Genomic DNA, 25,050 nt, shown 5'->3' with positions numbered 1-25,050 from the left:
TCAGTGCTTGGTTCCTTTCGTTGCTGAACCATATTCCGTCATAGGAAAACAGCGCCTTTCTGCCGATCCGTTCCGCAGTTGAAAGACAGCTGGAGGGGCGCCTGGGTGGCTCAGTGGGTTAAAGCCTCTGCCTTCGGCTCGGGTCATGATCCCAGAGTCCTGGGATCGAGCCCCACATCGGGCTGTCTGCTCCGCAGGGAGCCTGCTTCCTCTTCTCTCTCTCTCTGCCTGCCTCTCTGCCTACTTGTGATCTCTGTCTGTCAAATAAATAAATAAAATCTTTAAAAAAAAAAAAAGACAGCTGGATTGTTTTCAGTTTGGGGTCGTTAGGAATAATATCGCCGTAAACATTCACGTGCAAGTATTCATGTGGATATAGCTTTTCACTTCTCTTGGGAAGGTTGAGTCCTCGGAGTGGGTATGATAAGTTTTCGTTTCATGTTTTAAAGCAATTGTTGAGCTGTTTTCCATAGTAGTTTTCTTGTTTTACCCTCCCTCCAGCCCCCCAGTTTTCCTCCATCATGCCAGAGCTTCTGGCCGCCTTTTAGAACAGAGCTATTGTGGCGGGAGTGCAGTGGTCTCTCCTGTGATTCTGATTTGGACTTCTCCACTGACCGATGACGTAGAGCGTCTTTTTATGTGTTTATGAGCCATTCCTGTATCTTCTCTGGTCAAATGACTATGGCAATGTCTTGCCCCTTTCTTAGCTGGGCTGTCTTATTGAGTTAAAAGAGTTCTTTGTATATTTTGGATACAGGTTCATTATTGCATAGACGATTTGCCAGTATTTTCTTTCAGTTTTTAGTTTTTCATTTTCTTAATTATTTTGAAACACACAAAGTTTTTAATTTTGATGAAGTCCATTTGAACAAAAAAAATTTTTAATGAATTCTGCTTTTGCTGCCGTCTTCAAGTACCTTTTGCCTAACCCAAGGCTGCGAGGCTTTTCTCCTAGAAGTTCCCTGCACGGTTTTCTAACAGGTTTGCTGTCACTCAGTCTTGGAGGTCACCCAGTCACAGAGTTCTTCTGTGGGGAAGTGGTACTTAAGCTGAGATCTGAAAGCTGGGTAGGAGGCAAGGGAGCGGGAAGAGATTCCCACTTCGGGAAACAGCAGGGGCACAGCCAAGGCTGTTGGGAAACAGCAGGGGCACAGCCAAGGCTGTTGGGATCGTGTTGGGTTCGATGAGGTAGAAGGTGCGATGAGGTAGAAGGTGGCCCTGAGTGCTGGGCGCAGTGAGTGCTGGTGGTGCCTGACTGGAGAGCTGATGGGATTCTGCAGGCCCCGAGGGGAGGTCCTCCTGTTGCAGAAAACCGACCTCCCTGCTTCAGAGCCAGAATAGAACTCGGAGATGAGTCTGGGATGAAGAGGAACCGGAGCTTTATTGCTCTTCCAGGCAGAGGCGGCTGCGGCAGATTATGGCCTTCAGAAACTGCAGGCCCTCCCGAAGGAAGGCACTGTAGGGTTTTCTAGGGAGCTCTAGCCAGATTGACAGGAATTCTGTTGTCTACCGGCCTCCTTTGTCATGTCTGTAGGGTGACACCAGGTTCTTGAAACAAAAGGCTAGGAAGAAGGGAGGGAGGTTTGTGGAAGAGAGGGAAAAGGTTACTTGAAAATGAAATTTTGGGCACCTGGGTGGCTCAGTTGGTTAAGTGACTTCCTTCTGCTCAGGTCATGATCCTGGAGTCCTGGGATCGAGTCCTGAATTGGGCTCTCTGCTCAGCGGGGAGTCTGCTTCTCCCTCTGACCTCCCCTTCTCGTGCTCTCTCTCTCTCTCTCTCATATAAATAAATAAAACCTTAAAGAAAATGAAATTTTGCAGAAGCATTAGTACAGCCATTTTGATTTTTGTTCAGCTTTGAGCTTTTAAGTGTTTCCACTCCCAGGAGCTGTTGGGCCAGAGAGGGCGTGACATGATCAGATTTGCTTTGTAGGACAGTCCCTCTGGCTGGTGTACGGAAATGGATTGGGAAGGCGGCCAGTGTGGAACTGAACTGATCAGCTTGGGGACTCTTGTTTCCCCGTTAGTGAGACATAATGGCAGCTCTGACCCCATGGGCTTGTGAAACCAGAGAGCGCCCCCTGGTGTTTGAGAGCCTGCCTTGAATTCTACGTGGTCCCTCATGCCTCCTAGCCAGGAGGTTCTAGTAAGGGGGAGTGAACCAGTGCCCGCGGCTGCACTCCCTTCCCTTGCACACACCTACTTTTGGTTGTGTTCATTGGGTTTCTCTTTTTCCAGGAGATAGAGTTTGCACCCAGCAATTTTGTTTAAACACCTTCACTGCTTTCCTTCTTCCTAAGACTTTGGGGAAAATCGAAAGCAAGTTACTTATTCATTCATGCATCCATTCATTTAAAAAAAAAAAAAGAAAAGTACATACAACATGCTCACCACTCTGCTACACACACAGAACGGCAAGTCCTCTTTTTGGGGGAAGGAACATCTTTGGGTAAGCGTGGCTCCTAATCTGGGGTCCTGGTAGCATAGGACTGACCCACCTGTTCTCTTAATTCAGGAAGTCATGGGGGAAATGTCACCGAGTCTGATGAATACAAGAGAACCATGAAGGCAGCATGAACTGTGAGGTTATAATCCACTAATTCAACAAAAGATAATCGCAAGACATTTTCAAGGACTGCAGTATCCAGTTTAAACACTGAGCTTTTATTTTAGTTTTGAAACACAAAAATGGAAGAATCTTTTCTGTGCTTTTCCGTGAGTGTCCTCTGATTGACTCGGTGAATTAATAGAAGCAAATTACTATTTCTCAAAAGGATTACAGTAAATCTAATTCATTTTATCCTTCAAAATACGACAGAGAGCGCTTGGATTTCTAGGCCAAGGGTGAGAAGTGTCTTACTCAGAAAACTAAAATGTATTATTTTTACTAAGTGCTTCCTACTTTGTCTGTGAAATGGATACCAGAGAACATATTGCCCTTTTTATAGTTTTCCGAAGTATACAGAGAGAAAGGTTTTTCTTGGAGTTACAGAGAAATACAGGTAATGAAACACCCGCTCTAAGGAAAGGAAAATAGAACATGATGTTGAAATCCCTTTGCTGGGTCATCTTACTTTGTAACGTCTAAAATGGTAAATGCAGGTAAATTTTGAGTGCCAGGCGATTCTAGTAAATTGGAGGGGGCAGAGATAAACGGAGCTCCCAAAGGAATTACTGTATGTTTAAAGTAAACATAGGATCCCGGGGGCAGAGGGGGCGGGTTAAGATTGCCTTTTGCCCTCAGCAAAGTGTCAACATCAAGGCAGCTGAGTTCCCAGAGGAAGGTCACTCTGCCTGTTTCAAGGACTTGTCAGTGCGCTCTAAGTAGTAAGGAACTTTAATAATTTAATAATTTTTCTTCTGCCTTTGTTCCTCACATTACCAATCCATAGGAATAGGTTGTTTTTGTGGGGGGTATTCCGTGGTCTTCCACTGCGCTAGGCGCAAAGCGGGAACTCAACAGTGACCGTGAAATGAGTGAACAGACGACTCGTTACGAGATGAGAGAGAGAGAGAGAGAGAGAGAGAGAGAAGGCGCAGCCTTCAGGAAACACCCACTCGAGAGAAAGGTTTAGTCTAAGCCAACACACAATTACTTTCATTTCATCACTGTCTCTTTTTGTATATACTCGTAAGCAGGAGAGAAAAAACACACCAACAAAAAAGGTTCCCAACATTTGTCCTTTTATGAAAAAGTCTGCCTACAAATCTCGTGAAGCAAGCGGAGTTTCTTCTGGGAGACTAATACAGCGGGGGCCCTTCCCTTTCACCTGTCCTTTAAGGAGGCTGGTATATAAACTAAGGCCCTGGGTAATGAGACAAGATTTTAAAGCACTTAAAAAAAACACAAACATCCTACCGTGTGAGGACGACAGGTGGTACAACATACGCACTGCTCTGACCTCAGGGGAGCGGACGGCGCACAGCGCTGCAGAGCGGTGACCTGATCAGCATTTGGGGTAAACAGTCTCAGAACTTTGAACGTCCTTTATCCATCGTCCCCCGTCTGCATGCGACCAACTCTGCTTACTCTGCGACCAACTCTGTTTACTCTTCGCACACAAGGCAGATAATGACAAGGCTCCTGTCGACAAATGAGCTTTCTGCTTTGGGCTCAGCTTTACTATTTCGTAAATTTACTTATAAAAACCCATGTGGGGGGCGCCTGGGTGGCTCAGTGGGTTAAGCCTCTGCCTTCGGCTCGGGTCATGATCTCGGGGTCCTGAGATCGAGCCCCGAATCAGACTCTCTGCTTGGCGGGCTTCTGATACTCCTCATGATCCTCCTGTCTCTCTCTGCCTGCCTCTCTGCCTACTTGTGATCTCTCTGTCAAATAAATAAATAAATAAATAAAATCTTAAAAAAAAACAACCCATGTGGGTTCCTTTAGAAAAAGGCTCACAGGTCCGATAGTTGATTTCTTATGTCTTTTTCATTCCCCTCACTTCCTGTCCTAACCCTAACATCTTCCATTTGGGATTATGGGTATGCCATGAGGCATGAAATATTTTCCAATTTACGTGCTTTCTCTCTCAAAAAAAGAAAGTGCTACTGAATTCTTTTTTTTTTTCCTTTTTAAAGATTTTATTTGACAGACAGAGATCACAAGCAGGCAGAGAGGCAGACAGAGAGGGAGGAGGAAGCAGGCTCCCTGTTGAGCAGAGAGCCCGATGCGGGGCTTGATCCCAGGACCCACAAGCAGGAGGGCTGTCACAACCCCAGAGGCCCTCCCTGAGGACTGGAGGGTCCCGGCCCCACACCGGACCTACCCACACGGCCAGGAAGACAAGCCCACACAACGTCTGGCTTTGAAAACCAGCGCGCTTAACTCTGGGAGAGACGCAGACCTGTGGGAAACAGACGTTACTGCTAAAGGCCGCAGGTGTAGCCTAGCTCCTTCTCCAGCCCAGCTCGGAGGCAGCTCTTTGAAATTCGCCTTGGTTCCACATGAAGGAGAGTCACTGACTAGTTTAGAGCATGTGCAGGAGGGGCAGGGATCTTTGGAACTTTCTCTAGGGGTGGAAGTACTGGTAGGTGCCTTTATTTTTTTCACTAATCTTCTATGTGGCTGGCTGGGTGCTCGTGGGCACCGTTTCTGACACCCTCCATCTACCGTGCTAGTACTGCTTGCCCTGCCCTGGGGCTCCCCTGTGGACTTGCCCTTCCCAACCTGCCCACCCTGGCCAGTGTCCCTCTCAAGGAATTCCTGGCCTGCCACACCCAGTGGGTGGCCTCAGCCACCACCAGTGCCCCTCCCAATGGCCCCTGACACCACCACACCCAGCAGGTAGCCTAGTCCAAGACTGGTGTCCCCCCATCAGCCCCCACCCCAGGGGACCAGCCCCCACACACTAGAATGTTTACAGCAGTTGCAGCAGACCTTGCAGAGCTGCACCGAGGACCAAGTCCACACACCAGCTCGCCCAGGCCTTGCAGACAGCTCTGCCGGGGGAAGCATGCACACCAGCAGATCCACACTGACTGTAGCCCGACCACAGTAGGTGGGCACATGCAGCCCACACAGACGACACACCTGGAGCACCCAGGGGTGCAGGTAACTGGGGGAAGTTTGCACTGCTGGGCTTCAGAAGACACCTACATGAAGCCATCCTTCTAGACTGAGAGACTTAACTGACACACCTAAGATATAGAAACAAGTGCAGAGAGGCAAAAGGAGGAAGACAGAGGAATATATTCCAAATGAACACAGCTAAACCTCAGAAAAAGAGGTAAAGGAGACAGATCAACAACGTACCGAGTAAAGAATTCAAAGTAATGGTCATAAAGTTGCTCATCAAACTCAGGAGAAGAATGGATGAACACAACGCAAACTTCAGCAAAGAAGTAAAAAACTTTAAAAAGTACCATCCAGAGCCAAAGAATACATACAGTAACTGAAATGAAAATTACACGAGGGTGCTCTACAGCAGAGCAGATGATGCGGAAGAACAGGTCAGTGATGTGGAAGACAAGGCAGTGGAAATCAACCAACTGGAACAGCAAAAAGTAAGAAGAATCAAAAAGATGAGGAAGGTTTAAGAGGCCTCTGGGACAGCATCAAGCATAGTAACATTTATATTATAGAGGTCCCAGAGGGAGAAGAGAAAGAGAGAAAGGCACAGAAAACCTATCTGAAGAAGTAATGGCTGAACCCTTTCCTATCCTGGTGAAGGAAACAGACACTCAAGCCCAGGAAGTACAGAGAATTCCAAATAAGATGAAGCCAAAGAGACTCATAGGAAGACATAATCAAAATGTCAAAAGTAAAAAACAATCTTAAAAGCAATAGGAGAGGGGCACCTGGGTGGCTCAGCTGGTTAAGCCTCCAACTCTTGATCTCAGCTCAGGTCTTGATCTCAGGGTTGTGAATTCAAGCCCCACGCTGAGCGTGGAGCCTACTTTAAAAAAAAAAAAAAAACTATAAGAGAAAAACAATTGGTTGTATACCAGGAATCTCCCCACAACCCCATAAGATGGTCAGCTGATGTCCAGCAGAAACTTTGCAGGCCTGAAGGGAATGGCATCATATATTCAGAGTGCTGAAAGAAAGCACTTAGAGCCAAGATACTCTACCTGTCAAGGTTACCACTCAGTTACCACTCTCCACTCAGGAGAGATAGGGGTTTCCCAGAGAAGCAAGACATGAAGGACTTCATCACCACTAAGTGGCCTTGCAAGAAAATTAAAGGGACTTCTTCATTTTTTTAAAGTTTTTATTTAAATTTCACTTAGTGAACATCCAGTGTAATATCAGTTTTAGGTGTACCATATAGTGATCAGCACTTCCCTACATCACCCAGTGCTCATCACAAGGGTGCTCCTTAATACATGTCATCTTTTCAGCATATTCCCCCACCCACCTCCCTTCTGGTGACCATCAGTTTGGTTTATAGTTCAGAATCTGTTTCTTGGTTTGCCTCTCTCTCTCTCTTTTTTTTCCCCCTTTGCTCTTTTTTTTTTTTTTTTAAGATTCTATTTATTTATTTGACGCACAAACAAGGGGAGCAGTGGGGAGAGGGAGAAACAGGTTCCCTGTTGACCAGGGAATCCAACATGAGACTCAATCCCAGGACCTGGGGATCACAACCTGAGCCAAAGGCAGACACTTAACTGACTGAGCCATCTAGGTGCCCCTGCTCTTTGTTTCTTAAATTCCACATATGCGTGAAATCATATGATCTTTGCCTTTTTCTGACTTATTTTACTTAAGCTAATGTTCTCTAGCTCCATCCATGTTGTTGCAAATGGCAAGAGTTCATTCTTTTATGTGGCTGAGTAATATTCCATGTTGTGTGTGAGTGTGTGTGTGTGTTTTATATATGTACCATCTCTTCTTTATTCATCGGTTTAGGACACTTGGGCTGTTTCCGTAATTTGACTATTGTAGAGAATGCGGTTATATATACTTCAGGGTGCATGTATCCTTTCGAATTCATATTTTTGTATTATTTGGGTAAATACCTAGTAGTGTGGTCCCTGGATCATAGAATAGTTCTATTTTTAACTTTTGCAGAATCTCTGTTTTCCAGAGTGGGTGCAAAATGGGCCTTTTTAAAATAGAGAAGAAATGGCCATCATTAGAAATAAGAATATTATAAAAGAAAAATTCTCACTGGTAATGGTGAACATATAGTAAAGGTAAAGATCAACCACCTACATAACTAGTATGACTGTTAAGAGACAAAAGTAATAAAATCATCAATTCACAAAATAAGATGTAAAATATCTCCAAAACTTAAAACATCAGCTGGGGAAGCAGGGAGGGAATGTAGTCATTTTAGACTGTGTCAAAACTTAAATGACCATCAACTTAAAATAGCCTGTGTACATAGGATGTTATACAGGAATCTCATGAACCACAAACCAAATACCTATAATAGATACACAAAAATAAAATGAAAGGAGTACAACACAACACTAAGGAAAATCACCGAGTCACAAGGGAAGAGAGCAAGAGAGGAAGTACAGAAACAACCAGAACACAATCAACAAAATGGCTGTAAGCACATACCTGTTAGTAATTACTTTAAATGTAAATGGATTAAGTGCTGCAAAAACATACTCTACTCCATCAAAAAATTTTTAGAACTAATAAAAGAATTCAGTCAAGTTGTAGTGTACAACATTAATATATATAAATCTGTTGCATTTCTCTACATGAGAACGAGAAATTAAGACAACAGTCCTATTTACAATGGCATCAAAAAGAATAAGATGCCTAGAGATAAATTTAACCAAGGAGGTGAAAAACCTGTACTCTGAAAACTATAAGACATTAATGAAAGAAATTGAAGATGACACAAATAGATCGAGAGGTATACCATATTCATGGATTGGGAGAATTAATACTGTTAAATGGTCATACTACCCGAGGCCATCTAAAGATTCATTGTGATCCTTATGAAACGCTAATGGCATTTTTCATAGAGCTACAACAGATAATCCTAAGATTTGCATGGGGCCAGAAAAGATGTCCAACAGCCAAAGCATTAGCTTGAGAAGGATCTAGCCACAGATGAGGTGCAATCCACATTTCTGCCAGCCTAATTAGTGACAGTGAAGGTTGAGACCGCAAAGGCCCCTTGTGGACCGGGACCCCTTATGACAGGTTCCCCTTAGAGCAGACAGACAGATAGAATGCTGCTGCTGCTCAGCTGCTGTTTGGCTGAACCACACTGGTACCCGCGTCTCTGGTCGGCAGAGACCTGAGTGAATGTTCTCACTAGTGGTGAAGCCAAGCTCTGAAGACACAGAACACAACAAAAGGAAAACTGCAGCCAGTTTTCTTGTATACACACCAAGAGCTTTAGCTAAGCCTTGGGTCTCCCGGAGCCAGTACCGATTCGTAAGAGGGATATGCCACTGGGTCAGAGATCGTGTGGTATTTTACCGTGTACCTCATTGCACAGAAATTTTCTCTAGGTTGCTTGGTGACCTAGTGTGACAAAAACCTATTTTGTAACCAACTTATTCTGTCGCACTGATTTTGCATTAGGTGGTCAGCTCTCTAAGAGCATTCAAGTGCTCGAGTGCTGCCTGCTAGTTACACGGCCTTGGTGCCGAAGATGTCCCTTAGCAAAGGCCTTTACCTCCTGGCAGTGTTTGTCTGAACAGGTGCCAGGCTGGTGAGAGCTGTGAACTGCCCAGTCTGTGACACCAGCTAGGACAGCAGGCACAGAGCCTGTGCCTGCATCGGGCCCTGTGCTTCTCCTCCTCGTGACAGACAACATGGCGGATAGAGCCCGTGACCGTCTCTGGGAGGAAACGGGTCAATAGAAACTAAGGGTACTTACAATGCATCTTTACTGAAGTTGCTATACCCAAGGATCCAGGTCCACAAATACTTTCTTCTGCTAATCCAAATTTAGGAAAGGGAAAGGGGGGTGGGGAGAGACTCACTTGCACCGGCCTTTGTAGGCAGAAATCCAGGAGACTGACGGACTGACGGGATCTGGTCACATTTTTGTTTCTTGCTGTATGAAGCCACCAGGCCACTGAGCAGGGGCTGGAAAGGGATTCCACAGAATAAGATTGAGCTGCTCCAGAGGGACTCCTGCCCTGAAAATACTTGTCTCTCACCAGTAAAGATGACCATAGGTCACTCTGGTTTATGATTCTGCATTTCACTTGCTGCTGGAGATTTTCCTTTTTAGATGATACACCAGAGAGTTTGAAAAGCATCAAGGAGATGACGTTTCTGTCATTTTCCTGAAGTGTGGCAGCTTCCCCGTCATGTATTTTTTTTTCCATTGTATAAATATTTGCACAAAGTAAGAATTTGAACGAAGTGGAAGAACAGATACAGTTCACCTAGAGCAGTGGTTCCCAAAGTCTGGTCCTGAGACCGGCAGCGTCAGCATCCTGTGGGAATTGGTTAGAAATGCACATTCTCTGGCCCAGCAGTTACTGAATGAGAAACTCCAGGCACGGGGCCCAGCAATCTCTGTGTTCACCAGCCCTCAAGTTGATTTTGATGCCATGAAAGGTTGAGAACCCCTGGCCTACCATCTCCGTAACCCATGTGAATGAGCTCTGGAATAGCTGATTTCCACATTTAGATGTAAGCAGCTGGTTTATACTTTTTATGGTCTTTCCTGTAGTAACAGAAAAATACCTTTGGAATTGGAAAGGGTTCCTCTAAAGATCTAATGTGCCCCCACCCCAATAATTTTTATTAAGTAGGTCAGTACCCTAAGTAAAATTCAGAAAAGTGTCAGATCTGACTTAAAAATTCTACGTAATCAAGCTCTTGTCCAAATATTTATAACACAAAGCTTCGAGACTGGGGCTTGGTTTTTTTTTTCCCAGTCTTCTGGGAATAAGAAAAAAATTGGAAATCATCCAAGGACTAGGATATCATGAGATAGGCTTGATATTTTATCATTTTTATGTACTGTTTGTGTAAAAGGTATCTTTTGTCAACGTATCCCAGAATGATAGCACTTTCAAATGGCATTGAACCACTGCCTTGAATGGTGACTCATCTTGGCCATCAGGTCCTTTGTTGATCCCCTGCAGGAAATGCCACAGGCTGGGTGCTCCCTGCGCTCATATTCAGGCCACAAAGCTCTCCTGGCAGCCTCCCCCCCAACCCCAGCGTGTTTCTGTCCCGACAGGTTAATAACTCACAGAGCCTCTGGCCGCAGACTGCACTGCTCACTTGTCCATTAATCTGAAGCTTCTGGGTTCTAATCATTGTTTAAGCAGGAAAATGAATGCAGAAATACCACCAGGTTTTTGTTACTAGTTGAAGATAATTTTCTCGACATGTCACTGTCTAATTGAAAAGGTCCACATTTCCTACTGCTAATCTGGCTTTCATATAATTTTACCAAAAAGGACACAGGATTTAGGATTTCCTCTTCCTGCCCCAGTCACCATTTTGCAAGTAAAAATAGAAGCATGGTATTAGAATTGGATGTAACCTCCTTATGGAAGTCATTGAACCCTGCCCCCCCACCCCCATTTTCACTGACAGGAAGCCCCGGGCCTGGAGGGGTGAATGGTGGGGCTCAGAGGCTCACGGCTGCACTGGGGTTGGGGGCGGCTTCTGAGTGCCTTGTCCCTCCCTCAAAGGACAGCAAGCTGTCTTTTCTGAGCGTTTCTGCCCCACAGTTTTCAGCAGACCTTGTGCACACAAAACTCTCTGCTTTACTCATACTCTGGAAAGTGGTCATTTCCTTCAGGGCGGTTGGTAGAAATTGTAAAATGTGCCAGAAGTTTAGATAGTGGACTTGTGTTTGTTTCCGGTGACATAAGTTTAGGAAACAGCTGCTCTAGGAGCTATCCTGGAGGACCGAGCTTTGGAAAGCCTTCTCAGGGCTTGCAAGGAGCGCTTTGTTGTCCGAAAGTTAGTTATTCTGTCTGCAAAACCTGCCATTTTGCAACGCTACCGTACTGTAGGTAAGGAACATCCTTTCTTAATTGCATGTGAAAAAAATTATGGTTCCCTATAAATGTGTATAAGGGGAGTGTGTGTGTGTGTGTGTGTTTGCGCACACGCAGGTGTGTGTCAGAGGTAAGGAAAAATTCCCTTAAAAAGTCATTTAACTTTCTTGAAAAATTTCGGTAACTCTCCGTGCGCAGAAAATCTTCTTAAAAATACCAATCCTGAGGAATAAGGGCTCTTTACTACTTTATAGTTTTCGTAGAAATAACGTATGGTTTACAATACTTCCAAGTCTGTCTCAACAACTAATTGTTGATGAAGGCTAGAAGAAAACTGTTAGAAACTGTAGAAATGTCCGGTGCAGAATTTGAGATTTTTAAAATGGACATATAAAAACCCCAGTTCCAGGAAACCATTAGTTTAAAAGTCTGTTTTTGATCTAGTTAAGACAATCTGTATTCACTTTTTTTTAAGGTTGGGGCAGGAGGTTGGCAGACTTTAAACATGGTTGAGTATGCCTTATTTTGAAAACTTATAAGCTAGTATGAGTATACCTTATTTTGAAAACTAATTTACTGCTAACTAGTAAAAACAAAAACAGAAGAACTACCTGGGTTTTAACACTGGAGAGAAATCTTGTATATTTTGCCTTCATCTGAGTCCTGAGTTTCTGAACAGAATTTTTCCAAAATTAAATATTTATTAAGTCCAAATGAAAAGTAAAGTGGGGGGACAGAGGGAAGAAATATCTCAGGGAACTAAAAGTACCTTTAGAAAAATAGGAATTATTGAAAATAAGAGGAAGCCCAGAGTTATTTCTAATAGACACAAACTCTGAGGAGAAGGAGGAGGAAAGGACAGATTTCCTGCATTACAGTTGGAAGGTCTCTCCGTGCTGGCGAGGTCACGGATACACTGATGGCGGGGCTAGAATGTAGAGCAGCCACTACGGAAGAGAGTTTGGCAGTTTCTTTCGAAACTAAAAAAAAAAAAAAAAAAAAAAAAAAACAAAAAACGGGCACGTACCTTATGACCCAGCAATTGTGTTCTTGGGCATTAATCTCAGAAATTACCTATTTTCATCCAAGAACTGGTACACAAATGTTCATAGCAGCTTTATTGTAGTAGTCCAATTTGGAAACAACTCAGCTGTCCTTCCATGAGTGAACGGTTAAGCTGTGGTACATCCAGACCGTGGACTCAGCAATAAAAACAAATTATCCGCATGTGCACCAGCTGGGATGAACCTCGAGGAAATTATGCTGAGTGAAAAAAGGCCAGTCCCAAAAGGATATATACTGCATAATTCCATTCTGTAACATTTGTGAAATAACATAATTAATAGATTTGGAGACCAGATTCCTGGTTGGGGAGGAAGGGTATGGTCACAGGAGGTAACATGAGGGGGCCTTGGGGGGTTGGCACAGCTGGGTGTCTTGATTGTGGTTTGTTGTGTAAGACTGTACGTGGGATAAGACTGCATAGAGCTCCCCCCACACGCACATGCTCACACACTCAAGGGAGTGAATGATGAAATTGGAATGACTTCTGGGGGTTGTACCAGTGTCATTTATTTTGGTTTTGATGTTACACCATAATTAACTAAGATGTTCGCATTGGTGGAGGTTTGGTGGGGGGGGGTGCGTGGGGCCGCCCTCTATACCCTGTTCTTGACAGCATCTCATGAACTTACTACTTAAAAGTACAGAGTTCAACAACTATGTTAGTGGCACCGGAGAGAAAAAGGGGGGTGGGGGATTAGACGTTGCAGTTTTGTACAGTTCAACCTAATAGGACAAAAGAAAATCTGATGCATGTATGCCAGATGCCAGCAGTGGTCACCTCTTCATTGTTACTTAAGAGAGATTTTTACCTTATTATTTGTGCTTTTTAAAAATTTAAAAATTTTCCACAATGTACATGCATGATTCATGCACCCACAAAGACCTATTAATTAAATGCAAATAATTAGAAGCATGAAAAACATTAGTCCCAGAGTTTAAATTCTGTCATACAGATAGAATTTAGTATGGTCTTTTAGTGGTTGTGTGGTTTGACAGTCTGTCAGCCCTTAAGTTTCTAATTAAAAACCATCAGGAAAGGGATTTGTTTACCTTAAAAAAAAAAAAAAAAAAAAAAACCAGTAGCCTCCACACCCATCGTGGAGCCCAGTGTGGGACTTGAACTGATGACCCTGAGATCAAGATGTGAGCTGAGATTGAGTCAGAGGCTTAACCAACTGAGCCCCACAGGCACCCCCGCTTACCTGATTGTGTTTAGAAATGTACAGAGAGGTCACGTGATCTGCCTGGATCCTGTCACATGTACTTGACTATCACAGAATTCTTACACTCTAACCGTCTAAAAACATCTGAATTGTAAATATCTTCTAGATTTTAAATTTATTTTTATTCTTGGTTATTTAGCTCGAATGAAAAATGTTCTCGATATTTAAATGATATAAGGAGATTACCAGCATTTTTCTTAACTCTCATACTTAAGAAATTTCCCTGTTTCTCTTCTAACATTTTGGGATTCACGAGATTATGGTCAACTCTACCCGAAAGGTTTCACCTGTTTTCCTTACATTGTCCCTTTCTTGGCTCCCTGCAGGCTCGGGGGCCCTTTCAGCCCTCCACACCTGTCGTCTATCAGTGCCCCCAGCTCTGTGCGCAGGCGCAGGCGGGGAGGAGTTTGACACAGTCCAGGAAGGAGCTCAGTGGATTCACATACACACCTGCCTCCAATTCTTACGGCCCAACGAAACCTGCAGTTGAGAATTGCTGATACCAGTTTGTTGTTGTGAGAAAGTGTCATCTGGAGGGGACGTGGCAGTCACAGGAAGCGGGGCCGACCGTGGGGGCGCAGACCTGGCTGGTGACGTGCTGGTGACCGCTCCGGCCTTCCGGCGGGAGAGCTAGTGCTGCTTGTGCATGCATCGTTCTTTTTTTTCTTTTTAACCTTAAGGTCGTATGTTGAAGCTCTTTTTAAAATCTTTGTATTTGTCTTTTCCCAGTATAATGAATGACCTCTCAAGCACGAATAAGGGGTCATTTTTCCTTGTAGAAAATTTAAGATTTTCCCACATTCTAAAATCTAGATGCTGTGAAACCCCTAGCTCTGAAATCCTCCCGCAGCCAGCCTCCCACGGTGGCAGCACCCCAGATGCGGCTGTCCGGGGGCGAGAGCTGGCTGACCGTGGGGCCGTCCGAGGCCCTAGAACCTTCTTGCTCAGGCCCCAGGCCGCGGTGCAGCTTCTGCATGGCTGAGCCACTCGGCGGTGTCTGCCATCCGCCCTGTGCTTTTTCATCGTCCCCCTGACCGCAGAGCTGGTTCGGGTGGCCGTGCTGCTCAGCGACTGTCACCACAGCGACTGTCACCACGCGATCAGCTCGGAAGTCAGGGACAAGCCGACATCGGGCGGTCGCCAGTATTTCCAGACCGACTGCGTCACATGCTTGAAAACCAAAAACAGTGATCTTCTCTTTTTTAAGGCATTTTAAATTCCGTGATCTACCCCTCCTTTTGTGAGGGATGACATGTGATTGGATTTCATTCCAATATAGAAAACCTAAGATAAAAAAACCATAGGACTGGCCGTCCACTCGTTCGGTATCTGCCTTCGGCTCAGGTCATGGTCCGAGAGTCCTGAGATCAAGCTCAGCATCGGGCTCCCTGCTTAGTGGGAAGCCTGCTTCTCCCTCTGCCCATCTCTCTGTCTCTCATGAATAAATAAATAAAATCTTAAAAAAAAAACCCATAGGACTTAGAATTCAGAAGCAGGAGAGAATTGCACTTCTGAAGCAGAAGTGTTGAGAAGAATGAACGTTTTCAAGCTTGTACAACTGTCTATAGAAAGTCTTAATTCGATTAACACAAGGTGTTCTTTAGTGAAAACCCCTTTGATGATTTCTACATTGATCTCTGTTTCTAAGCTGCTTATTCTGGAATTTTTATTTATTTATTTATTTATTTATTTAAAGAGTTTATTCATTTGACAGATCACAGGTAGGCAGAGAGGCAGGCAGAGAGGGGGGGGGAAGCAGGCTTCCTGCTGAGCAGAGAGCCCGATGCGGGGCTCCATCCCAGTATCCCGGGATCATGACCTGAGCCGAAGGCAGAGGCTTAACCCACTGAGCCACCCAGGCGCCCCTGGAATTATTTTTTTTAAGATGAATTTAACTTTGCTTGAAGCATCTGGAACATCTCTCATCTGTCCGGGTTGACCTACTCCAACGCACGCGGCAGCCAGGAGGTGTTTGGGCAGAGGTGTTGGCGGCTGTAGTGACACAAACGAAAACACATCCTCCTTAGTCCCCTCACTCCCCTCTTCGAGTCCACTCAGTCCCGTGCACACCTAGTAAGGCCCCTGGAAGGGGACTGATGCCCAAGTGCCCGAGTGGGGCTGAGAGGGCTGGTGTGATTCTCAGTGTCGCACACGTCCTGGCGCGGCGTGATGGCTCAGGTGTCCTTTTCATACTATTCCTGCTCTAGAGGCCGCTGTCTCAAATGGCACTGGTAGGAGGAGTCACTGTTGGTTGGTGCTGTGCGCCTGGTGATTCCCATCCCTTCCCTCACTGAGTCCTGCCAACCCCTTACCGAGTAAGTGTTTTTACCTTCCTCGTACGGAGGAGGACGTGGACGCGCAGAGAGTTACATGACAGCTCGTCCTGGATGGGCTAGCGTGGGTTTCTCAGGAAGCGGGGCCTGGTCGTTTGTGTGGGAGGCGATCCCGGAGAGCAGGAGTGAGGACGCAGAGCGTGAGCTCGGAGGAAAAGCCAAGACAGGGAAGCCTTATGCAAGTGGACAGCAGAGCCAAGGGGCTGCAGTTCCCCCAGGATCTCCGAGAAGTGGTCAGAATGCTTCCTGGAGCCGCCCGTCCAAAGCATGGGACGCTGGAGCATTGATACACTGATGTCCGTCACCCGTTGGTTGACTCCCAAGAGCACCCTGAGCAGAAAAATGGAGAGAGGTGCGGGCAAGGGAACCTGCAGGGTCTGCAGGAAGTAGCCTCAGGGATGTCTGCGCACCTGACCTGGACTGAGTCCAGACCTGCGCTCCTTCCACACCGGCTCCCTGTAAACGGACCTATGAGATGAGGACGTGGAAACACAGAGAATGCCACAGTGATTATTAAAGTGTGAACAGTGACACGTCGTAGGGCCAATACCTGTAATTATATGAAGTCGGGAAGGTTTCCTTTCTGTTGGTGTTGCTTAGTTAATGCTAGTTTCTATTCCTTGCTTGGATGTAGGATAGAATACAAGAAGAATGCCCAGAATATTCTAAGTCCTGGAGACTGTAACTGATTTGGGATTAAAACCATACCCCATTGGGGTGCCTGGGAGGCTTGGTCAGTTAAGTGTCTGGCTTCGGCTCAGGACATGATCCCAGGGTCCTGGGATCAAGCCCCACATCGGGCTCCCTGCTCAGTGGGAGCCCGCTTCTGCCTCTGCCCCTCACCCCACTCATGCTCTCTCTTACTTCCAAGATAAATAATAATCTCTTAATTTGTGAATAAAAATCTTTAAAAAAACAAACTCCATTACTGAGTTTTTAAGGTATATCATGCATATAGGATTATGATATTCCCAGCATTTGGGAAATGTGGTGTTGGCTCTCAGTGGATGGAGGTGGTGAGGCGACTGATGAGGGCGAAGCATAGTGGGCCTCGTAGACTGTTCACTGCAAGTTCTGTGTATTTTTTGTCATTAAAAACCACTGCTTTAGGGGCGCCTGGGTTGCTCAGTGGGTTAAGCCTCTACCTTCGGCTCAGGTCATGATCTTAGGGTTCTGGGATCGAGCCCCACATCGGGCTCTCTGCTCAGCAGGAAGCCTGCTTCCCCCCCTCTCTGCCTGCCTCTCTGCCTACTTGTGATCTCTGTCTGTGTGTCCAATAAATAAAATCTTAAAAAATCACTGCTGGGGGCAGGCACTTGGGTGGCTCAGTTGGTTAGGTGGCTGGCATGGGCTCAGGTCATGATCCCAGGGTCCTGGGATCGAGCCCCACATCGGGCTCCTTGCTCTGGAGGGAGCCTGCTTCTCTCTCTCCCTCTGCCTGCTATTTCCCCTGCTAAGTGCTTGCTCTCCCCTGCCCCTGTGTCAAATAAATAAATAAAATCTTTTAAAAAAAAAATCATTCCAGGGGTGCCTGGAGGGGGCTCAGTCACTGGGGCATCCAGCTCTCAGTCTTAGCTCACGTCTTGATCTCAGGGTCGGGAGTTCCACACTGGGCATGGAGCCTACTTTAAAAAAAAAAAAAAAGTCACTTGATAACACCCTCAGGATTTTTGTTGGTATATAATCAACAGATAACATTGTGTCCGTTTAAGGCGTACGTGTTGATTCGAGGCAAGAGCACCTCGCAGTGTGATTACCGCTGAAGCATTTGCCAACGCCGCCATAACCTTGCAAAACTGTCATTTCTTTTTTGTGGTGAGAACATTTAGGATATAGTTTCTTAGTGACTTTGAAGTTTATGATAGAGCACTGTGGACTATAAGCACAGTGTCTTACACGAGAGCTCTTCTAACTACAAGGTTGTGCCCTTTGGCCCACTCTCCCCATTTCCCGCACCACCCGGTCTCTGGTGACCACCACGCTGCTCTTCCAGCTCTGCGAGTTTGGCCTTTTTAGAGCCCACATCTCAGTGGTTTGCAGTATTTGTCTTTCTCTGCCTGACTTGTCCCGGCGTAACGCCCTCGGGGCCTGTCCATGGTGTCACAGATGGCAGGATTTCCTTCTTCCTTTTGAATGAGCCGTATTCCATTGTATGTGTGTGGACACGCACCCCCCCCATCCATTCATTCTTGACACTTGTGTTATCCCCCTGTCTTGGCGACCATGAGTAATGCTTGGGTGCAGCTGCCTTTTCCACACGCTGTTTTCATGTCATTTGGATGTGTGGTCCGGAGGGGAGCGTGCTGGACCGTAGGGTAGTTCTAGTTTTAACTTGAATGAGGACCCTCCATACCGTCTCCCACAGTGGCTGCACGAGCTTGCCTTCCCACGGGAAGCGGGTGAGGGCGCCCCATTCTCCGCATCCTCGCCAGCACCTGTCGTCTGGTCTCCTCAGTGACCGCCGTCGATCTAGCAGATGGGAGATGATCTCTCACTGTGGCTTTGATTTGCATTTCTGGGATGATTAGCAATGTTGGAGCATCTTTTCACGTACCTGTTGGTCATCTGTATGTCTTCTTTGGAAAAATGTTTCTTCAGGTTCTCTGTCCATTTTTTAAGTAGATTCATTTTTGTTTTTGTTTTTAAGTTAGGAGTTCTGACGCCCCAAAGATGGGACCCTCCCCAGAGGAAAACTGTGGGGAATTGTGTCTGTTCCAGTGTTCGGGCCCCTCAGTTTCTCGCTCAGCGGTTAGGTAGCCAAAGCGTTCTGTTCCGCCCAGCTCAGCCTCTAGCATTGTGTGTGCCACCAGGTAGTTGTTGCAGAATATTTGTGTAAAGGAAGTAACTCAAGTTGTCATTCTGTGATCCTTCAGCCAGTCCGATTTGGCCAGGGCTGGACGGACGGGTGTATCTGGAGTATTCCCACGTCGCTGCCTAAGAGCCCAGCACACACTTCGTGGGTGGAAGGAACCACACAGGCGTCTCCGCGCCCCGTCTGTGGCTCTGCCGTCCAGGCTCTGCACCTCCCAGGCCGACTGCAGGCTGCGCTCAGGGAGTCCGGAGAGGAACCCGCTTCCGCGCTCCGTCAGCGTGCTGGCGGAGCCGCAGCTCCCGCAAGGCCCCTGCTTCCATGCTGGTGGCCCCTGGGTACTGCTCTCCGTCCCTGGACACCCGCCTGCGCTCCTTGCCGTCTGGCCCCGTCGCTTCTCAGCCAGCCTGGGGGTCTGTCCCTGGTCACTTCCCTTTCTCTGGGAGCAGTGCAGGGGGGCCTTGAAGAGCCGGATCGGCACAGGCCTGCCCGCGGGGCGGAAGCTGATCGTGGCAGTGAAGTCGGATGCGGTCGCCATCTGGGGTTCCACAGGGTGTGAGCCCCGGGGAGCCGGGGATCTTGGGGGCTGCCTCGTGAAACACAGGGGGCGCGGGGATTCGTGCCCCGTGGCCCGCGGACAGGGTGAGCGATGGTATTCACCTGACCCGGGTGACCTTGCAAAACAGTCAGCAATGTCTCCATGGGGTCACCAAGGGCGGGGAGGCCCCAGAGAGCACGGAGGCCCCAGAGAGTGCGGACCCAGTGCCGCCAGGGGTCCTGCTGGTGAGTCGCTGCCTCCGCTGGGGCCGGTGGGACTCACAGCTGTCGCCTGCTCTTCCTGGCTCGGCCTGGACTCGAAGGCCCCTCAGTCACGACATTCTTTCCACGTTATGCCGTTGAAGTCGCATGTCACAATGGGGTTCCTCTCTCTGTCCCAAATCCCGATGGGCCCCATGAAGCCCGGGGAGTCCGCGGTCGTCGGGCAGGTTGCGTGGCTGGTGAGCAGCAAAGCCAAGAGGACCCGCGCCCCCGCGGCTGCGTCCTTGTCCCTCCCCAGTGCTCGCGGGCTCTGCAGCCCGAGTCTCACCTGCGGGGCTGTCGCTAGAAGCTTCAGAAGCTGGAGGGCCATGACGCGGAGGCCTCAGGACGGAGCGGCAGGTCCCCGCTGAGTCAGGTGAAGGGCTCACGGAGAGGCTGGTCTTGGCACATGAGCTGCTGTTCCGTACACGGTGGAGACGTGGTGGGAAGGTCGTTCCGGGAGGGGGGACAGCACAGGCGAAGGCCCGGGATGCCCTGGCCCGAGGAAGCACCTAGACTGGCTCCGAGGAGGCACCGGCCTCTCAGCTTGCAGGCTCACGGGGGTCCAGATTTGTTCCCGTTCCCTGCCTCCGTCCCTGCTCAGCCCCTGACGCAGTTCTCTGTTTCCTCAGCCGACCTGGACGCGGAGCACGCGCAGAAGGTCCTGGAGACGGAGCACACCCAGCGAGCGAAGCTGAAGGAGCGGCAGAAGTTTTTCGCGGAGGCCTTCCAGCAGGACATGGAGCAGTACCTGTCCACGGGCTACCTGCAGATAGCGGAGAGGAGAGGCAAGTGGGGGGGTCGCGGGCAGCGGGGCCCTCGCTGGGGGCACGGAGACGGCGTCACACTGCGTCCCCCGGGCGGGCGTGGGGTAAAGTCCCCAGAGGTCCGTTCCGGTGTGAGTCCCCAAAACTCAGGGTGGGCGCGTCGTGCCACGTCTGTCTTGGGGTTGTGTGTCTTCCGGTAGTTCCTGGCTTTAGCTGGAGATACTCAGAAACCATAAAATGTGTTTTTTAAAAAGTAAAAAAGACAAACATTACCCCTAATTCTACAGCACAGAAGAATCTCTGTTACTGTTTTCGGGTGGTTCTTTCCAGGCTGCGTACGTAGCTGCTGTTACACTGTGCGTGTGTCTGGTTTCGTGTTTATCTCAGCGTCGCACGCGATCATGCCCCGTGTTTTCAAAAATTCTTCAAAAGGGCGCGCGGCCAAAGCGGCGTCTTCACCGTCAGGAAGTGCGCTGTGCCGCGTCTAACCGGTCCCCAGCTGCACGCGTAGATTCTTTCCCTGTATACGTGTTACGTGAGGTACATCGAGATGCACGAATGTCTACGCTTGTCTGCATCTCGATGGCTCCCCGGGAACCAGCTGGGCAGTGGAGGCATCAGGGCCGCGGTCCCTCAACCCACCTCTAAGACCTGGGGGCCTCAGAAGGGACGGCCAGGCCGTCCCTGCTCACCTGCCTCCTGGCACCTCCTGGCACCCCAGAGACGCCCCGCCCATCTGTCCACCCTCAGCCTCCGTTCTCTCCCCAGGCCTCCCCGGCCTGCCCCGCCCCTCAGCACACCCTGACATGCGCCTGTTACCTCACACTGTTCTCCCCTCTTTCGGGCCTGGCCCACCCCCTGCCCTGCCCAGGAGAGGCTAAAGACACCAGAAACCAGGGAGGGAAACACTGCAGAGAAAACAGATGAAAAGTAGTATCTGAGCGCCTCAGAGTGCACTGAAGGCCGCATCGTGCGGTCGGTCTGTGGGTCGCACAGATTTGAAGACAAGTGTCCGTCTCTCCGGAGTTGGCTCTGGCCCGTTGCAGGCCACGGAGCGGACGTGTCTGTGTCTGGAAGAGTCGGGCAGCCTGTCTCCCGCGAGTGCGCTGCTCGCTCGCTCCGGTGCTTGGCGCTGGGGGTGAGCGGCCCCTGTTGGGTGCAGGGGTTTGGGTCCTGTGGTGGGCTGCGGTGACGAGGCGGCCATCTTAGCGCGAGCCCCTGTGACAGAGCCCCACACGCAGCCGCCTTAAACCGCGGGCGTTTATTTCCCCCAGTTCTGGAGGCTCAGGTCCAAGGTGAAGGCGCCGGCAGACCCGGTTCCCAGGGACCAAGCCCTCTTCCTGGCTCGCATCTCACCGCACCCCCACGCGGCAGAGAGAGCCCCCGCCTCGGGCGTGTCTTTTCAGACGGCGCTAATCATGAGGGGGGCCCAGCCCTCCCCACCGCATCTAGGCCTGTTCGCCTCCCAAAGGCCCCCGCAGCAGACCCCGGCGCAGTGGGGGTTAGGGCTTCAACATAGGAATTTGGGGGCTACAAACAGCCCATAAGAGACGTGCGCGTCCTGACGGACATGAGCATCACCAGCCGCCCCCGTACCAGGAGGGCCTGGAGGAGGTGGGACAGCGAAGGGAACGGCGAGCTCTCCGCGGTCGGCTTTGCTCGGCAGCCCTTCCCCGAGGCCCTGGGCGCGCTCGGCACATTTGTGGGCCCGGAGGAGCAGAGAGAAGATGAAGCGGGCAGAGCCCTGAGTGTGCGCCGAGCGGGCGGGCGTGGCAGGACAGGTTCAGAAGTCCCTCCTCCTGTTGACGGTGAGCCCCTGGGGACAGGGGCCCTCTGGGCGGCACAGTGACACATTCAGCCAGCACTTGTTGAACGGACGTCAGCTAAAAAAATGTTTTGTGGTTTTTGAACACCTAAAAAAGAGCCTTCTTCAAATTCCAAAGAAGCGTTGGGCTCATTTTTTTAAGGTTAAAAAAAAAAAAAAATGGAGTCGGGCACATGTTGCCAATTTGTGTGGTTTTGAAAGCACTGACGAAGAAAATGGGAAGATTTGGGCTTCTCCGCTTTCTGCTGCGGCCAGGGCCGGACGGACGTTCACGGATAACCGGCATCTCTCCGCCGGGCTGTCGGGAGCCGCCCCTTGGGCTTCCCAGCCCGGCGGGTCCCATGCGCCTGTGGCCTGGAGCGGCCGTCTCCAGGGATGAACGTGGGGCGGTTTCGTGTGGGAGAATCAGTCAAGATGATGAAGTGTCCATAGTGAACGTGGTATTTCATCAGAAATAGCCGTCTGAATTCTTCACGTTTTCCAAAGCATCGGTTTTGAATGAAGACAAAGGCATGGGAAGTTTTACCCAGAAAAGTGTCCATGTAAAGGGTAAAGGGATCTCGGGCTGCCCTGGGTCAGGGTGAGGCTGGAGAACCCACAGAGGGTGGAGCGCCACGACGGCAGTGAGGGGACCTGGGAGCCACCTGAGTGTGGACCGGCTTCCGGCGTCTTTATCGCCGCTATGTTGAGGACGCAGCTGGTGGCGAGTAGCTCAGCTTGCAGCCCTGCTCTGTATGCGCGTCCCCGCAGTGGATCTCGGGCTCCCGGGGGTCCTCCCGGAACTCAGCAGAGTCGAATCCTGGAGTCAGGAGTGCCCCCCTGTGCCCTGAGATGCTCTGACTCAGCCCGCGGATGTCCGGGATGGACCCAGTGCTTGGGAAGGAGGAGGAGGGGATGTGTGGGCTGCTGGTAAGATTAGCAAAGTTAGAGAAGAGAGAACAGATAAAAATGCACCAAACTAAAATTCATCTCGTGTCCCCCTAGGGTACCATCTTGATTGGAGGAGTATCTCAAAGCACAATCACCAGCTTATGCGTTTATCTCCTCATGAGGGTTTTATTTAGAACTTGGACATTTACCATGATCCATTATGGGCTCTTACTGAATTAGGAAGTATTTTAAATATCCAGAAAAGAACTGAAAATGTCCCATACTCCTGTTTCCAGATTTAACATTTTAATACTTTGCCACGTTTAGTTCATATATATATTTTTTAAATGTTATGAAATATTCCAAACATACCCAGAGGTATAAGGAATGACATAAACCCCTGTGTGCTAAGCACCCAGCTCGAGTACTAACGCAGCACCCTCCCCTGCGAAGGCCCTGCCCGAGGGCCCCGCCTGGCCCCTCTGCCACCAGCCTTCCCCACAGGCCTCCTGCTCACTGTCCACACCGGCCCGTTCAGCCTCAATTGTTCCTTTTCGGTCTTACATCATTTCCAGATCTACTGAATGAGTATGCGGAACTCTGTTCGTGGTGTAATGGGTTTTCCCGGTTTCAAGTGCTTTCTCAAAAGTTTTAAAAACTGCACTGTTAAGGACATTCTCATGCGTCCTGGTCCACAGGAGGAGAGTTCCCGGCCTCCCTGTCACCGAGAGGGCTGCCCCACCCCGGGGTTCCTGATCTAGTAGGTCAGAGACGGGGCCTGAGAATTCGCGTTTCTGACCAGCTCTGGGGTGAGGGAACGCTAGAGCCTGCTGGCCTCGGGGCCCCCGCTTTGAGAACCGCTTCCTTAGGCCGTAGGATCGTGATTACGGGGTCATTTGATGTGCTTATCTTTGTTATTCCCGGATTCAGCCAGTGACCTGCCCAAATCCGCACGTCTGTTCACAGCAGCCCTAGCTGTGTGTGCGCGCCTGTCACTCCTCATCTTCGTCCACACCGGCTAGAGCGAGATTTAAATTTTTGCCAGTGTGTATGAAATGACCTCTTATTTGAGTTTTAATTTGCATTTCCTTGATGGTCCGTAGTCATTGGCCTTTGCTGGTGATGACCTGAGGCAGTCACCTTCCCTTGACCCGAGGCTTAGCGATCCTAGAGTGTCCTTTAAATAAAGGCACATTTAGCAAAGGGATGCGCTTTGTCCATTTTACCGCGACGGTTTGCCCTGTTGCGTCTGGCGCAGGAACTCCTCGCCTCCAGCGCAGGAGCGGAGCCGGGCGGGCGGCGCGAGTCGCAGGCACATCCCACCGCGTGTCGGTCGCAGCGCTCCGTGCTCCGCTCTCGCGCTTGGCTCTCCGGTCTGTGCCGGCTGGTCTTTCTGTGGGTCGCGCGGGAAGAGCCCGTTCCGGTGCCTGGGTCTGGGCCCCAGCCTTCCTCCACGGCCGCCGCTGGGTGTCATGTCCTCGCCCCGTCCCAAACCGTACTCCCGCGGGGCTCGCCCGGGACCGCAGCGCTACCAGCCCCGTCCTGCAGCAGCGCCGGCTCTCAGCGGAGGGGCGCGCGGGCGGGGCGGGGTGGGGCGGACGGACGGCAGCTAGCCGACAGACGGACGCCTGCAGCTGGCCAGACCCCACAGCCCGCCACAGGGTCGGGGCCTCGGCCGGGGAGCGCCGTCTTCCGCCGAGCCCTCCGCACCCCTACGCGCCTTGGTGCGCTCTTGCTGCTGTGCGGTTGCCGGGGCTCTTCTGGGCTCTTCGTGCCGCGGTAGAAACGTGAGCGTCCGAGGCCCGGGAAAAGGCCCGGACAGACGTGGGCTGCCCGAGTTCAGTTCCTGCACGGAGGGAGCAGCACCACGCCCCGCGGCTGTCCTCACTCCTCTGCCCCCAGCCTGGGGTGGAGCGGGGGCGCCAGCCCTCTCTCTGCGGGAAGAGCTCCCGGTTCTTCCCCTTTGATAGAG

General features: G+C 49.5%; 1 protein-coding gene across 1 annotated transcript in view; it reads left to right on the top strand.

Moving 5' to 3' along the window:
* LOC111156654 (dystrobrevin binding protein 1) overlaps window positions 1-25,050 on the top strand; it is a 125,092-nt gene that overhangs the window by 95,431 nt on the left and 4,611 nt on the right. Inside the window, exon 8 of the mRNA XM_022517674.1 lies at window positions 20,249-20,404. Coding sequence (XP_022373382.1) covers window positions 20,249-20,404 — 156 coding nt within the window. The remainder of the gene's footprint in view (window positions 1-20,248; window positions 20,405-25,050) is intronic.

The sequence above is a fragment of the Enhydra lutris genome, unplaced genomic scaffold (genome assembly GCF_002288905.1).
Source record: "Enhydra lutris kenyoni isolate GAN:26980312 unplaced genomic scaffold, ASM228890v2 scaffoldscaffold48, whole genome shotgun sequence".
NCBI classification, from domain to species: Eukaryota; Metazoa; Chordata; class Mammalia; order Carnivora; family Mustelidae; genus Enhydra; species Enhydra lutris.
Note: the sequence above shows the minus strand (reverse complement) of the source record. Positions and strands in the feature narration are given on the sequence as shown.